A 16,519-nucleotide genomic window follows, 5' to 3' on the forward strand; every position below is an offset into this window, starting at 1 on the left:
GCTCCCCCTATTGGTGAATCCAGACAGAATCATATCATGTATCTCTGTATACAGGGAGCTCCTTCTAGTGGTGACTGTAGACAGAATCTCATCATGTATCTCTGTAAACAGAGAGCTCCCCCTAGTGGTGGCTGCAGACAGAATCTTATTATGTATCTCTGTATACAGGGAGCTCCCCCTAGTGGTGGCTGCAGACACAATCTTATCATGTATCTCTGTATACAGGGAGCTCCCCCTAGTGGTGGCTGCAGACACAATCTTATCATGTATCTCTGTATACAGGGAGCTCCCCCTAGTGGAGGCTGCAGACAGAATCTCATCATGTATCTCTGCATACAGAGAGCTCCCCCTAGTGGTGGCTGCAGACAGAATCTTATCATGTATCTCTGTATAAAGGGAGCTCCCCCTAGTGGTGACTGCACTAAAATCTTATCATGTGTCTCTGTATACAGGGAGCTCCCCCTAGTGGTGGCTGCAGACAGGATCTTATCATGTATCTCTGCACACAGGGAGCTGCCCTAGTGGTGACTGCAGACAGATTCGTATCATGTATCTCTGTATACAGGGAGCTCCACCTAGTGGTGAATCCAGACAGAATCATATCATGTATCTCTGTATACAGGGAGCTCCCCCTAGTGGAGGCTGCAGACAGAATCTCATCATGTATCTCTGCATACAGAGAGCTCCCCCTAGTGGTGGCTGCAGACAGAATCTTATCATATATCTCTGAACACAGGGAGCTCCCCCTAGTGGTGGCTGCAGACAGAATCTTATCAAGTATCTCTGTATACAGGGAGCTCCTCCTAGTGGTGGCTGCAGACAGGATCTTATCATGTATCTCTGTATACAGAGAGCTCCCCCTAGTAGTGGCTGCTGACAAAATCTTATCATGTATCTCTGTATACTGGGAGCTCCCCCTAGTGGTGACTGAAGACAAAATCTTATCATGTATCTCTGTATAAAGGGAGCTCCCCCTAGTGGTGGCTGCACTAAAATCTTATCATGTGTCTCTGTATGCAGGGAGCTCCCCCTAGTGATGGTGCAGACAGAATCTTTTCATGTATCTCTGCACACAGGGAGCTGCCCTAGTGGTGACTGCAGACAGATTCGTATCATGTATCACTGCATACAGGGAGCTCCACCTAGTGGTGAATCCAGACAGAATCGTATCATGTATCTCTGTATACAGGGAGCTCCCCCTAGTGGTGGCTGCAGACAGAATCTCATCATGTATCTCTGTATACGGAGAGCTCCCCCTAGTGGTGGCTGCAGACAGATTCTTATCATATATCTCTGAACACAGGGAGCTCCCCCTAGTGGTGGCTGCAGACAGGATCTTATCATGTATCTCTGTATACAGAGAGCTCCCCCTAGTAGTGGCTGCTGACAAAATCTTATCATGTATCTCTGTATACTGGGAGCTCCCCCTAGTGGTGACTGAAGACAGAATCGTATCATGTATCTCTGTATACAGGGAGCTCCACCTAGTGGTGAATCCAGACAGAATCGTATCATGTATCTCTGTATACAGGGAGCTCCCCCTAGTGGTGGCTGCAGACAGAATCTCATCATGTATCTCTGTATACGGAGAGCTCCCCCTAGTGGTGGCTGCAGACAGATTCTTATCATATATCTCTGAACACAGGGAGCTCCCCCTAATGGTCGTTGCAGAAAGAATCTTATCATGTATCTCTGTATACAGGGAGTTTGCATGAGGCCCATACATTTTGTTGGACTTCAGTAGAGCACTGATTGTCACATTTGGTATCTTTTTGCTGGTTGGTTCCTTACCTCCCAGGTAGGCACAGTTGTAGAAACTGCACCTCTTATTGGTGGTCTCCAGGATGAGCTTGTTCCCCTCTTTAATGTACTTGGTGACATTAAACACTTCGTCCACGGGTATGAGCACCTCTTTCTGGGACGGGTAGTGTGAGAACCTTTCTATGTTTGCTCCAAAACAGGTTGAAATATTGAAGAACGATGCGTTGCCAAATTGCTGCGCCTGCGAAATGTCAGAGGAGGTGGAAGAAAACTGGCTCAGTCTGACTGTGGCCTCGGGGTTCGATGGCGGCTCGAACTGAACCCTACTGGTCCCCCGGTATGTAGACCTTACATGTCCATCACATCCGGCTCGAAGCAAACTCAGAGCTCTGGTGAGATAGAAGTGCCAGGAATGGAAGACAAAGGAGTCGGGATTCTTTCCATATTCCCGGACGGCACTGTTCAGCTCTTTGTAGAGGGGTATATCCATGTAAGTATATAATAAGAGCGCCGTGCCATGTTCATCCGTAAAACCAGTCGGGAGGTCTCCTATTGTAGACTTTCCTTCTTTCCATACGGCAGATGAAATATTCCAGGCCTTGTCCAGATCCGGTGTCTGCTCCCGTTCCTTCTTCAGTAATTCAAGGGCGATTGACTCCATTTTGTCGACACATCCAATGTATTGATCGTCAAATGAATCCTCGTACATGTCCAGCTGCACTCGGACGCAAAAGACCTGAGATAATAATGGGAGAAGCCAAAAATAAATAAATATAAAAGGGGATTCATCGATTATGTCCTAAATAAAAAACAAAACCAACATGGGCAATGTGTGCCGCGGCCAAACGACTTATAACAAAAACCAAAGTGCCTCTATTATAAAGACTCAAGTGCTGCGGAAACCCCAGTGTGCGCCAAGATGTCTGCAGACATTGCATATGTGAAATGTAAACGGCATTACTGCCAGATAGACTATACTGCTATATGTAGCTAAATCTGCGCTAAACTGTCCTCTCAACCGCAGTGTCTCATTTCTCTCCACCTAATGGTCTCTCTTTCCTCTCAACCGCAGTGACTCTCCTTTCAGCCCTTTCTCTCAGCTGCAGTGACTCTCACTTCTTTCTCTCAGTCGCCGTAACTCACTTTTCTCTCTGCTGCAGTGACTCTCCTTTAAGTTGCAGTGACTCTCCTTTCTTTCAGCCACAGTGACTCTCCTTTCTGTTGGGCACAGTGACTCTCCTTTCTCTTGGGCACAGTGATTCTCCTTTCTCTCGGTCGCAGTGTCTCTCCTTTCTCTGTGCTGCAGTGACTCTCCTTTCTTTCAGCCACAGTGACTCTCCTTTCTGTTGGGCACAGTGATTCTCCTTTCTCTCGGCCGCAGTGTCTCTCCTTTCTCTGTGCTGCAGTGACTCTCCTTTCTGTTGGGCACAGTGACTCTCCTTTCTCTTGGGCACAGTGATTCTCCTTTCTCTCGGTCGCAGTGTCTCTCCTTTCTCTGTGCTGCAGTGACTCTCCTTTTTCTTGGATGCAGTAACTCTCATTTATCTTGGACGCAGTAACTTTTCTTTCTCTTAGCCACAGTGACTCTCTTTTCTCTGGGCTGCCTTGACTCTCTCTTCTCTTTGTGAAGACACGGGGGTCAGTGGCTGCTCTTGTCCACAGGACCAGTTGTCTTTAGAAAGACCGCATGGACCAGGGCTCATACCACTCAATGCCCGCTTTTTTTTACCATGGGCAGAGCACTACTCAGACAACACAGGGTGACGGTAAGCAGTGTGGCAATAATTTATTGAACCACCAGCAATCAATAACATATAGAACAGTCCAAGCAAATACAGGAGATGGTACAAGTTACACAGTCTCACCCTTCCGCTGGCCCGCCGTGATTAGAGTCATGAGATATGTGGCCGGGTGACCTGATGTCCCAACCTGGATTCTTCACATCGTCTCTGAGAGTTCAGCAATGGGCAATGGAGTAGATCTGTATTTTTCCAGCCAGGGCTGCGGTCCCTTAAGCTCTCATCCAGTAGAGTTTTTCAGAACAAACGCAGAGACACCATTTTTATAGTTCACATTTGTCCTTTCAAGCCATCATTCACAGGTCAAGGGTCAGGGATCATGATATTAATTCACAATGCTTGAGTATGTTATGATCTGCTACAGAGACTAAGGAAAGGCAGGAGATCTGTCCCTACAATAGAACTAAACTAGATCCCTACGATGTAACGGGGAACCTGATCCTGCGATCAGACCCGCTAAAGTCCTCGGCTAGTCTGAATTCAGACCTATAGATGTGGGGGAGGGATCCCTACAAGATCTAAGGACTGGGATTTAGTTGGACACCTCCTAACAGAAATAGTAGCAGTCAAAGACAAACACACAACAAAAAGCATAGAGGTCAGAAGACCTAGCAAAACTAACAGAGAACGGCAACAGAGCACCAAGCTAGCTCAACAGTAGTAAATACAAATGAAGTCCAGCAAAGCCAGGAGCGCGGAGCCGGATTAAATAGGCAAAATGGTCACGTGACCAGCAAACTGAAAAAAACCTAACAGGAGAGTTGTAACAGTACCCCCTCTTCTAAGAGGATCCTCCGGATCCCCTAGGCCCAGGCTTACCAGGAAACCTCCTGTGAAACGCGCGGACAAGTCTGGGGGCAGAAACATCATCCGCCCTCACCCAAGAGTTATCCTCAGGTCCGAAACCCTTCCAAGCGACGAGATACTGCAAACTCCCTCTATACCGTCTAGAATTTAGGATGCGGGAAATTTCATATTCCCCGTCCTCCACCACCGGAGGAACAGTGGCAGAGGCGTCACCATCCGACACATCAGCTTTTTTCAACAGAGAAACATGAAACACCGGATTAATCCTCTAGGACGTAGGAACCTCCAGCCTAACAGCAGATTGGTTAACTATCTGAAGCACCTTAAAGGGCCCTACGAACTTGGGACCCAATTTTTTAGAAGGAATCCTCAAACGCAGATTCTTAGAGGACAACCAAACCATGTCACCAACAGCGAACAAAACCTCTTGCCGTTTCCTATCAAAGTACCTCTTAGATTTTTTGTTAGCCTCCTGAAGATTACCACGCACATCCGTCCAAACTCTCTCCAAATCACCGGAAAAACTCTCCTCCTCAGGCACAGCCGAAACCAATTTTGAAAATGACCCAAAAGACGGATGTCTCCCAGAACAACAAAAAAAAGGCGAACACCCAGCAGAAGAGGATGTATGGTTGTTAAGAGCAAATTCAGCAAGTGGCAGAAACTCAGACCACCCCTCTTGATTGTCTGCCACAAAACAACGCAAGAACTGCTCAACATCCTGGTTCTTCCTTTCTGTCTGGCCATTAGACTCAGGATCATATCCGGATGAAAACGACAAATGAACTCCCAACCTGTCAGAAAAGGCACGCCAAAAACGAGCCACGAACTGAGGTCCCCTATCAGAAACAATGTCAGTAGGAACACCATGTAGTCTGACAATCTCCTTGACAAAGGCCTTAGCGAGTGTCTTAGCGCAAGGCAGTTTGATGAAGGGAACCAAGTGACACATCTTGTTAAAACGGTCCACGACCACCCAGATGACCGTGAAACCTTCAGAGGGAGGAAGGTCAGTAATAAAGTCCATAGCCAGATGTGTCCAAGGTGCACTAGGAACCTCCAGAGGGCAAAGCAACCCCGCAGCAGGAGCATGCGAAGACTTGGATCTTGCACACACAGTACATTGGCGCACCCACTTAATGACTTCCTTCTGCCATCCAGGCCACCAAAAACTGCGACCCACAAGTCTCTTGGTCTCAGAGATTCCGGGATGACCTGCCAACCGAGACTCATGACACTCAACAAACAAATCTCTCCTTAAGGTCCTAGGCACAAACAACCTCCCATGGGGAGTGTTAGATGGGGCATTCTCCTGTGATTTAAGAATCTCATCCTCCAAAACGGAGTCCAAAGCAGCAGTCACAACACCTTCTTGTAAAATGCTCTCCTCCTCCTCCTCAACACCGACCATGAGAGAAAAGCTGCGAGACAAAGCATCAGCTTTAACATTCTTGGTACCCGGGATGTAAGTAACGGAAAAATTAAACCGCGAGAAAAAAAGTGCCCACCTAGCCTGACGGGCATTCAAGCGCTTGGCAGCATCAAGATAGATCAGATTTTTATGATCAGTGAAAACCTGAACGGGAAATTCAGCACCTTCCAAGAGGTGGCGCCAGTGTTCAAATGCGAGTTTAATCGCCAGCAATTCCCGATTACCAATATCGTAATTAAGTTCAGTCTCGGAAAATTTTTTTGAAAAAAAGGCACAGGGATGTACTCCATCCCCGTTATCCTGAGACAATACTGCGCCAACCCCCACCGAAGAAGCATCAACCTCAACCAAAAACGGCCTAGTAACATCAGGCTGCATAAGGATGGGAGCAGAGGTGAACCTCTCCTTGAGATACACAAAAGCTTCAATGGCCTCAGAAGTCCACTGAACCGCATCAGCACCTTTCCTGGTGAGATCAGTCAGAGGTTTGACAATAATAGAAACATTTTTTATGAATTTTCTGTAATAATTGGCGAAATCCAAAAACCTCTGTATCGATTTCAAACCAATAGGCCTAGGCCATTCCTGCACAGCTTGAACCTTCACCGGGTCCATCTCAAAGCCCTCGCTGGAGATAATGTAGCCCAAAAAACTAATTCTCTGTACAGCGAACTCACATTTCTCCAGCTTAGCAAAAAGCGAATTGTCCATTAATAACTGTAATACCTCACGCACGCTCCGCCAATGAGACTCCAGATCTGGCGAATAAATCAAAATGTCATCCAAATACACAACCACATTTTTGCCGATCAAAGGTCTAAGGATGTCATTAATAAGATTCTGAAAAAATGCAGGAGCATTAGTAAGACCAAAAGGCATCACCAGATTCTCAAAATGACCCACAGGAGTGTTAAAAGCAGTCTTCCATTCATCACCCTCCTTCATGCGCAACAGATTGTATGCCCCCTTAAGGTCAATTTTAGAGAACCACTTGGCCCCCAATAACTGGTTAAATAAATCGGGAATCAATGGCAGTGGGTAAGGATTGCGTACAGTAATTTTGTTAATCTCACGAAAATCCAGACAAGGACATAAACCGCCGTCCTTTTTTTTTACAAAAAAAAATCCAACCGCCACAGGAGACTTAGAAGGCCTAATGTGACCGGCGGCCAAACTTGTCTGTATGTATTCCTCCAAAGCCCTCCTCTCAGGAATAGTAAGGTTAAATAAACGACTTTTAGGAAGAGTCGCTCCAGGGACAAATTCAATAGAACAATCATAGTCTCTATGGGGAGGCAAAACCTGCGATTCTTTCTCAGAAAAAACTCTCCAAAAATCCTGAATAGGTACAGGCAACTCCCCTCTATCCAAAGCTGCAATACGCCCGTTACAACACTTGTCATAACATTTATGGCTCCAGGACTTAATTTCACTGGTAGACCAATCCAGTACAGGATTGTGAAATTTCAACCAGGGCAAACCCAATATTACTGGAGAAGGCAAGTTATTCAACACTACCAAATCCAAATTCTCTTGATGAATACCATTAATAGTGAGGGGAAATTCACAGACCTTGTGAGTAACACTCTTCAAGGGAGAGCCATCGACAGAAACCACAGCAATGGGGGATGACAAAGTTTTAGGTTCTAATCTAAGTTTTTCCAAGAATCCCCCATCAATCACATTCAGAGTAGATCCACAATCCACAAATACCCGAAATTCAATTAATTCATCCTGAGCAGCGGTAGTAGCAGATAGGAATACTCCCTTAGAATTTAAACAGGCAATACGGGCATGACTGACCATTTTTTTTTCTTTCTTCATACGAAGCACACAGTTCTTAATAAAATGACCAGAATTTCCACAATAGAAACACAAGCCTTCAGAAAGTCGGCGGTCTTTTTCCTGAGAGCGGGGTGGCATCGCCCCAATTTCCATCGGCTCTCCATTGTCAGCACAGACCCTCTCAGGACTCGGAGCTGACATAGCAGAGGATTTGCTCACATTAACCCTTTCACGCAGTCTCCTGTCCACCCGTATAGCTAATTGCATTGCCTCCTGCAAGTTTCCAGGTGTGGGATAAGCAATCAGTAAATCCTTTACCCTTTCACATAGCCCTGCAAGAAACAAGCTTTTCAAAGCAGAATCGTTCCACCCCACCTGGGCAGACCACCGACGGAAGTGAGAACAATATTTTTCCACATTACCTGATCCCTGCCTCAAACGTCTTAATTCAGACTCAGCAGATGAGACACGATCAGGATCATCATACAACAAACCCAAAGCAGAAAAAAAACTATCCACTGATCTAAAGCACGGATCACTAGGATGGAGAGAGAAGGCCCATCCCTGAGGATCTTTGCGCAAAAGTGACATTATGAACCCTATGCGCTGTGATTCATCACCAGAGGATCCGGGTCTCAAACGAAAATATAATAGACAAGCATTTTTAAAAGAAAAAAAATCTTGTTGTTCGCCAAAAAATAGATCAGGCAGACGTACCTTAGGTTCAACAAAATGTGCTCCAGAACAGCTACTCACGTATTGTTGGAGCTTGGTCACCTCCAGAGAGAGTCCCTGCAAGCGTTGAGCCAAATCTTGCACCGAGACCATGATGGAAAACTGGAGGTCTTTCCTTAGAGAAATTTTTTTTTTTTTTTTTTTTTACGGGCTGGACTTACTGTTATGATCTGCTACAGAGACTAAGGAAAGGCAGGAGATCTGTCCCTACAATAGAACTAAACTAGATCCCTACGATGTAACGGGGAACCTGATCCTGCGATCAGACCCGCTAAAGTCCTCGGCTAGTCTGAACGCAGACCTATAGATGTGGGGGAGGGATCCCTACAAGATCTAAGGACTGGGATTTAGTTGGACACCTCCTAACAGAAATAGTAGCAGTCAAAGACAAACACACAACAAAAAGCAAAGAGGTCATAAGACCTAGCAAAACTAACAGAGTACGGCAATAGAGCAACAAGCTAGCTCAACAGTAGTAAATACAAATGAAGTCCAGCAAAGCCAGGAGGGCGGAGCCGGATTAAATAGGCAAAATGGTCATGTGACCAGCAAACTAAAAAAAAACTAACAGGAGAGTTGTAACAGAGTATCCACAGCTCATCCCCTAATGTTGACTTGCAAACACCCTAGAATAGTATTTAACATATCTAGCAAACATCCATTATTTAGAGTCCCTGTATTGCAAAACTGGCAGACGATACGTAATAGGAGCTAATATAAGATGTAAATAACAGCCATTCATCAGCTACCAAATATCAACACAAGTGATCAACATTCAAGTTTATACAAACAATAGTCTGTGTTGATCAACCAAAGACGAACACAAGTTCAAAAGTCAACACAAAAATAAAGGTGTATGTGTGGCATAATTAAGAAGAAAATCTGTGTCATTACACTCTCGGTCACAATGATTCTCCTTTCTCTTGGATGCAGTAACTTTCCTTCCTCTCAGCCACAGTGACTCTACTTTCTTTCAGTTGCAATGACTCTCCTTTTTCTCAGCCGCAGTGACTCCCCAATCTCTCAGCCACAGTGACTCTCTTTTCTCTTAGCCACAGTGACTCTCCTTTCTCTCGGCCTCAGTGACTCTCCTTTCTCTTGGCTGCAGTGACTCTCCTTTCTCTTGGCCGCAGTGACTCTCCTTTCTCTCGGTCGCAGTGACTCTCCTTTCTCTCGGTTGCAATGACTCTCCTTTCTTTTGGCTGCAGTGACTCTCTTTTCTCTAGGCTGCAGTAATTATCCTGTCACTTATCCGCAGTGACTCTCCTTTCTCTCGGCCACAGTGACTCTCTTTTCTCTCGGTCTCAGTGACTCTCTTTTCTCTGGGCCACAGAGACTCTCCTTTCTCTAGGCTGCAGTAACTGTCCTGTCACTTATCCGCAGTGACTCTCCTTTCTCTCAGCCGCAGTGACTCTCCTTTCTCTCGGCCACAGTGATTCTCCTATCTCTTTCCCTATCACTTAAATCTGTATAATTCTCTTTTCCTTACACACTAATTGTCTCTACTGTCACACATTATCTGTACAGAATATTCCGTGCTTCATTACTTGCTCTTTCTCCCAATCTCAGCTTTTATTCTGATTTCCTATTTCTTACTTCTGCTTAACAAAGGCTAAAACCTATCTGTGACCATTGACCTTCAGACTTTACTGACTGGACTCTCTATAGTGTGTGGCAATAACTGCAAGGCAGTGGGGGCCGCAGGGATCTGTACTGGGAGCAGTGGGGGCCGCAGGGATCTGTACAGGGAGCAGTGGGGACCGCAGGGATCTGTACTGGGAACAGTGGGGACCGCAGGGATCTGTACAGGGAGCAGTGGGGACCGCAGGGATCTGTACTGGGAACAGTGGGGACCGCAGGGATCTGTACTGGGAACAGTGGGGACCGCATGGATCTGTACAGGGAGCAGTGGGGGCCGCAGGGATCTGTACTGGGAACAGTGGGGACCGCAGGGATCTGTACTGGGAACAGTGGGGACCGCATGGATCTGTACAGGGAGCAGTGGGGACCGCAGGGATCTGTACTGGGAACAGTGGGGACCGCAGGGATCTGTACAGGGAGCAGTGGGGACCGCAGGGATCTGTACTGGGAACAGTGGGGACCGCAGGGATCTGTACTGGGAACAGTGGGGACCGCAGGGATCTGTACAGGGAGCAGTGGGGACCGCAGGGATCTGTACAGGGAGCAGTGGGGACCGCAGGGATCTGTACAGGGAGCAGTGGGGACCGCAGGGATCTGTACTGGGAACAGTGGGGACCGCAGGGATCTGTACTGGGAGCAGTGGAGACCGCAGGGATCTGTACTGGGAACAGTGGGGACCGCAGGGATCTGTACTGGGAGCAGTGGGGGCCGCAGGGATCTGTACTGGGAGCAGTGGGGGCCGCAGGGATCTGTACTGGGAGCAGTGGGGACCGCAGGGATCTGTACTGGGAGCAGTGGGGGCCGCAGGGATCTGTACAGGGAGCAGTGGGGACCGCAGGGATCTGTACCGGGAGCAGTGGGGACCGCAGGGATCTGTACTGGGAACAGTGGGGACCGCATGGATCTGTACCGGGAGCAGTGGAGACCGCAGAGATCTGTACCGGGAGCAGTGGGAGCTGCAGGGATCTGTACTGGGAGCAGTAGGGACTGCAGGGATCTGTACTGGGAGCAGTGGAGACCGCAGGGATCTGTACCGGGAGCAGTGGAGACCGCAGGGATCTGTACTGGGAGCAGTGGAGACCGCAGGGATCTGTACCGAGAGCAGTGGGGACCGCAGGGATCTGTACTGGGAGCAGTGGGGACCGCAGGGATCTGTACAGGGAGCAGTGGGGGCCGCAGGGATCTGTACTGGGAGCAGTGGAGACCGCAGGGATCTGTACAGGGAGCAGTGGGGGCCGCAGGGATCTGTACAGGGAGCAGTGGGGACCGCAGGGATCTGTACTGGGAGCAGTGGAGACCACAGGGATCTGTACTGGGAACAGTGGGGACCGCATGGATCTGTACTGGGAGCAGTGGGGACTGCAGGGATCTGTACCGGGAGCAGTGGGAGCTGCAGGGATCTGTACTCGGAGCAGTAGGGACCGCAGGGATCTGTACTGGGAGCAGTGGAGACCGCAGGGATCTGTACAGGGAGCAGTGGAGACCGCAGGGATCTGTACTGGGAGCAGTGGAGACCGCAGGGATCTGTACTGGGGGCAGTGGAGACCGCAGGGATCTGTACTGGGAGCAGTGGAAACCGCAGGGATCTGTACAGGGAGCAGTGGAGACCGCAGGGATCTGTACTGGGAGCAGTGGGGGCCACAGGGATCTGTACTGGGAGCAGTGAGGACCGCAGGGATCTGTACTGGGAGCAGTGGAAACCGCAGGGATCTGTACTGGGAGCAGTGGAGGCCGCAGGGATCTGTACTGGGAGCAGTGGGGACCGCAGGGATCTGTACTGGGAGCAGTGGAGGCCGCAGGGATCTGTACTGGAAGCAATGAAGCCCACAGGGATCTGTACTGGGAGCAGTGGGGAGCGCAGGGATCTGTACAGGGAGCAGTGGGGACCGCAGGGATCTGTACTGGGAGCAGTGGGCACCGCAGGGATCTGTACTGGGAGCAGTGGAGGCCGCAGAGATCTGTACTGGAAGCAATGAAGCCCACAGGGATCTGTACTGGGAGCAGTGGGGACCGCAGGGATCTGTACAGGGAGCAGTGGGCACCGCAGGGATCTGTACTGGAAGCAGTGGGCACCGCAGGGATCTGTACTGGGAGCAGTGGGCACCGCAGGGATCTGTACTGGGAGCAGTGGAGGCCGCAGGGATCTGTACTGGAAGCAATGAAGCCCACAGGGATATGTACTGGGAGCAGTGAGGAACACAGGTATCTGTACTGGGAGCAGTGGGGGCCGCAGGGATCTGTACTGGGTGCAGTGGGGACCGCAGGGATCTGTACCGGGAGCAGTGGGGACCGCAGGGATCTGTCCTAGGAGCAGTGGGGACCGCAGGGATCTGTACTGGGAGCAGTGGGGACCGCAGGTATCTGTACTGGGAGCAGTGGGGACCGCAGGGATCTGTACCGGGAGCAGTGGGGACCGCAGGGATCTGTACTGGAAGCAATGAAGCCCACAAGGACCTGTACTGGGAGCAGTGGGGACCGCAGGGATCTGTACTAGGAGCAGTGGGGGCCACAGGGATCTGTACTGGGAGCAGTGGGGACCGCAGGGATCTGTACTGGGAGCAGTGGGGACCGCAGGGATCTGTACTGGAAGCAATGATGCCCACAGGGATCTGTACTGGGAGCAGTGGGGAATGCAGGGATCTGTACTGGGAGCAGTGGGGGCCACAGGGATCTGTACTGGGAGCAGTGGGGGCCGCAGGGATCTGTACCGGGAGCAGTGGGAGCTGCAGGGATCTGTACTGGGAGCAGTGGGGGCCACAGGGATCTGTACTGGGAGCAGTGGGGAGCGCAGGGATCTGTACTGGGAGCAGTGGGGACCGCAGGGATCTGTACTGGAAGCAATGAAGCCCACAGGGATCTGTACTGGGAGCAGTGAGGACCACAGGTATCTGTACTGGGAGCATTGGGGACCTCAGGGATCTGTACTGGGAGCAGTGGGCACCGCAGGGATCTGTACTGGGAGCAGTGGGCACCGCAGGGATCTGTACTGGGAGCAGTGGGCACCGCAGGGATCTGTACTGGGAGCAGTGGAGGCCGCAGGGATCTGTACTGGAAGCAATGAAGCCCACAGGGATCTGTACTGGGAGCAGTGAGGAACACAGGTATCTGTACTGGGAGCAGTGGGGGCCGCAGGGATCTGTACTGGGAGCAGTGGGGACCGCAGGGATCTGTACCGGGAGCAGTGGGGACCGCAGGGATCTGTACTGGGAGCAGTGGGGACCGCAGGGATCTGTACTGGGAGCAGTGGGGACCGCAGGGATCTGTACTGGGAGCAGTGGGGACCGCAGGGATCTGTACTGGGAGCAGTGGGGACTGCAGGGATCTGTACTGGGAGCAGTGGGGACCGCAGGGATCTGTACTGGGAGCATTGGGGACCGCAGGGATCTGTACTGGGAGCAGTGGGGGCCGCAGGGATCTGTACTGGGAGCAGTGGGCACCGCAGGGATCTGTACTGGGAGCAGTGGAGGCCGCAGGGATCTGTACTGGAAGCAATGAAGCCCACAGGGATCTGTACTGGGAGCAGTGAGGAACACAGGTATCTGTACTGGGAGCAGTGGGGGCCGCAGGGATCTGTACTGGGAGCAGTGGGGACCGCAGGGATCTGTACCGGGAGCAGTGGGGACCGCAGGGATCTGTACTGGGAGCAGTGGGGACCGCAGGGATCTGTACTGGGAGCAGTGGGGACCGCAGGGATCTGTACTGGGAGCAGTGGGGACCGCAGGGATCTGTACTGGGAGCAGTGGGGACCGCAGGGATCTGTACTGGGAGCAGTGGGGACTGCAGGGATCTGTACTGGGAGCAGTGGGGACCGCAGGGATCTGTACTGGGAGCATTGGGGACCGCAGGGATCTGTACTGGGAGCAGTGGGGACCGCAGGGATCTGTACTGGGAGCAGTGGAGACCGCAGGGATCTGTACTGGGAGCAGTGGAGACCGCAGGGATCTGTACTGGGAGCAGTGGGGACCGCAGGGATCTGTACTGGGAGCAATGGAGACTGCAGGGATCTGTACTGGGAGCAGTGGGGACCGCAGGGATCTGTACCGGGAGCAGTGGGGGCCGCAGGGATCTGTACCGGGAGCAGTGGGGACCGCAGGGATCTGTACTGGAAGCAATGAAGCCCACAAGGATCTGTATTGGGAGCAGTGGGGACCGCAGGGATCTGTACTGGGAGCAGTGGGGGCCGCAGGGATCTGTACTGGGAGCAGTGGGGACCACAGGGATCTGTACCGGGAGCAGTGGGGACCGCAGGGATCTGTACTGGAAGCAATGAAGCCCACAAGGATCTGTACTGGGAGCAGTGGGGACCGCAGGGATCTGTACTGGGAGCAGTGGGGGCCGCAGGGATCTGTACTGGGAGCAGTGGGGACCGCAGGGATCTGTACTGGAAGCAATGATGCCCACAGGGATCTGTACTGGGAGCAGTGGGGAATGCAGGGATCTGTACTGGGAGCAGTGGGGCCGCAGGGATCTGTACTGGGAGCAGTGGGGGCCGCAGGGATCTGTACCGGGAGCAGTGGGAGCTGCAGGGATCTGTACTGGGAGCAGTGGGGGCCACAGGGATCTGTACTGGGAGCAGTGGGGAGCGCAGGTATCTGTACTGGGAGCAGTGGGGACCGCAGGGATCTGTACTGGAAGCAATGAAGCCCACAGGGATCTGTACTGGGAGCAGTGAGGACCACAGGTATCTGTACTGGGAGCAGTGGGGACCTCAGGGATCTGTACTGGGAGCAGTGGGCACCGCAGGGATCTGTACTGGGAGCAGTGGGCACCGCAGGGATCTGTACTGGGAGCAGTGGGGACCGCAGGGATCTGTACTGGGAGCAGTGGGGACTGCAGGGATCTGTACTGGGAGCAGTGGGGGCCGCAGGGATCTGTACTGGGAGCAGTGGGGGCCACAGGGATCTGTACTGGGAGCAGTGGGGAGCGCAGGGATCTGTACTGGGAGCAGTAGGGACCGCAGGGATCTGTACTGGGAGCAGTGGGGACTGCAGGGATCTGTACTGGGAGCAGTGAGGACCGCAGGGATCTGTACAGGGAGCAGTGGGGGCCGCAGGGATCTGTACTGGGAGCAGTGGGGGCCGCAGGGATCTGTACTGGGAACAGTGGGGGCCGCAGGGATCTGTACTGGGAGTTGCTTCAGATTCTTTTTCATCTCTTTATCGATCACCTTGTGGATGGGCTCTGGAGTAAATTGTTGTTTTTTGCTGATTTTTGCACCTGATAAAAGGAAAATGTGACGGCAGCGTAACGACAATGTGCAAATCATCCGCCTAAGTCACAAATGCAGATTTCTGGTGATTTGGCCTGTTCCTCAGGAGGACAATAATCTTTATTTCCACTCTGGGGGCGACTCCTGCACACGTCATACTGTAACACATCTCATCATTTATATTATCCTTATTATTATTATTGTACCTGCTCAATTATCAGGAAAGCCAAACCGAAGCAGAAATAGAGCGGCCGAGGACACGACATTGCCGGGAAGGGGGGAACCTACAAGAAATAATATCAGGAGAGTGAAGAAATACCACTGAGGATGGTGGAGAACGATGGTGGGAAGAGGAGCAGACAGACAGATTCCCATGTAGTAACAATGAGAGACAGACAGACGGGGACGGACGACAGTCGGAAGGATAAGGGTCAGGGTTGTGGACGGTGAGAGACACGGGGGTCTCGCTGGTAGTGTCCCCTCTTACCCCTGGAGCTGGTGGCCGGTGCTTGGTGCCTCCTCTGCTTTCTCCCCTTTGGTTACTGACCTTCTGGATTTCTGCCGGTGACAATCAGAGAACTTCCCTCCCGCAGCCGATCACTATATTTAGCTTCACGTAACAGCTGGCGCCGCAGAAACACAACGTGTCAGGGTGGAATTACATTGTGACATCCGGGACTCGTCTACACGTAAAAAATTATCAAAAAAATAGGAACTGAAACAAGAAAGATACAAAGTCTCAATCATCAGCAACAAAAGGAAATCCTCCCAGTCATGGACGGGGCAGGCACGGGGGCACGGTGCGGGCAGGAGGGGGACATCGAGGTTGGCTTACACACATAAATAAGGCTTTGTGCCTCCCAGAGAGGAAACGTCCCCTCCAGACCCCGACACTTTATATTTACATCTTTTGACTTTTCTGCAAAACAAATGTGATGTTCTAAGTTTTCCGGATTTCTAGGTCATGGCCACCAATAGGCAACGGGGATTCTTGTGGGGGGGCCTCGTCCTCTTGCCTCCTCCTGACCGTAGAGAAAGTTCCTCTAGTGCCGTCTACTCCTCCCTGGTCCTCCAGTCACCTTGACTCCTCCTACTTGGCAGTGGGAGTAAAATAAGACGCACAGTCTTAAAGGGACAGAGAAATTCATTGATGAAAACACTATTATTTTTTTTAAATAAATTCTTTAATACTAATTGACACTAAATCCTTTAACACTAACCCTAACCCTAAAATCTAAATTCAGACCCTACTGTGGTCACTAGTGATGAGCGAGCACTAAAATGCTCGGGTGCTCGAAGCTCGGGCCGAGCACATTGGAATACTCGGGTGGTCGACCCGAGCAACGAACC

The 16,519-nt window shown here is 51.0% G+C and overlaps 1 protein-coding gene across 5 annotated transcripts in view; it reads right to left on the bottom strand.

Annotated features, from left to right (window-relative positions):
* Window positions 1-16,277, bottom strand: part of LOC141249024 (ecto-ADP-ribosyltransferase 5-like) — a 37,031-nt gene extending 20,754 nt beyond the window's left edge. Inside the window, exons 1-4 of one of the 5 annotated variants that reach the window (XM_073669523.1) lie at window positions 16,186-16,277; window positions 15,657-15,852; window positions 15,376-15,453; window positions 1,792-2,497 (exon numbers count right to left, since the gene is read on the bottom strand). In XM_073669523.1, the coding sequence (XP_073525624.1) occupies window positions 1,792-2,497; window positions 15,376-15,435 (766 nt within the window). In that variant the 5' untranslated portion in view covers window positions 15,436-15,453; window positions 15,657-15,852; window positions 16,186-16,277. The other 4 variants (XM_073669526.1, XM_073669520.1, XM_073669525.1 and 1 more) reach the window with 4 other exon arrangements.
* Window positions 16,278-16,519: the final 242 nt, after the last annotated feature.

Source organism: Phyllobates terribilis, unplaced genomic scaffold, assembly GCF_046119375.1.
Source record: "Phyllobates terribilis strain yellow unplaced genomic scaffold, ASM4611937v1 Scaffold_2__4_contigs__length_985480577, whole genome shotgun sequence".
Taxonomy (NCBI): Eukaryota; Metazoa; Chordata; class Amphibia; order Anura; family Dendrobatidae; genus Phyllobates; species Phyllobates terribilis.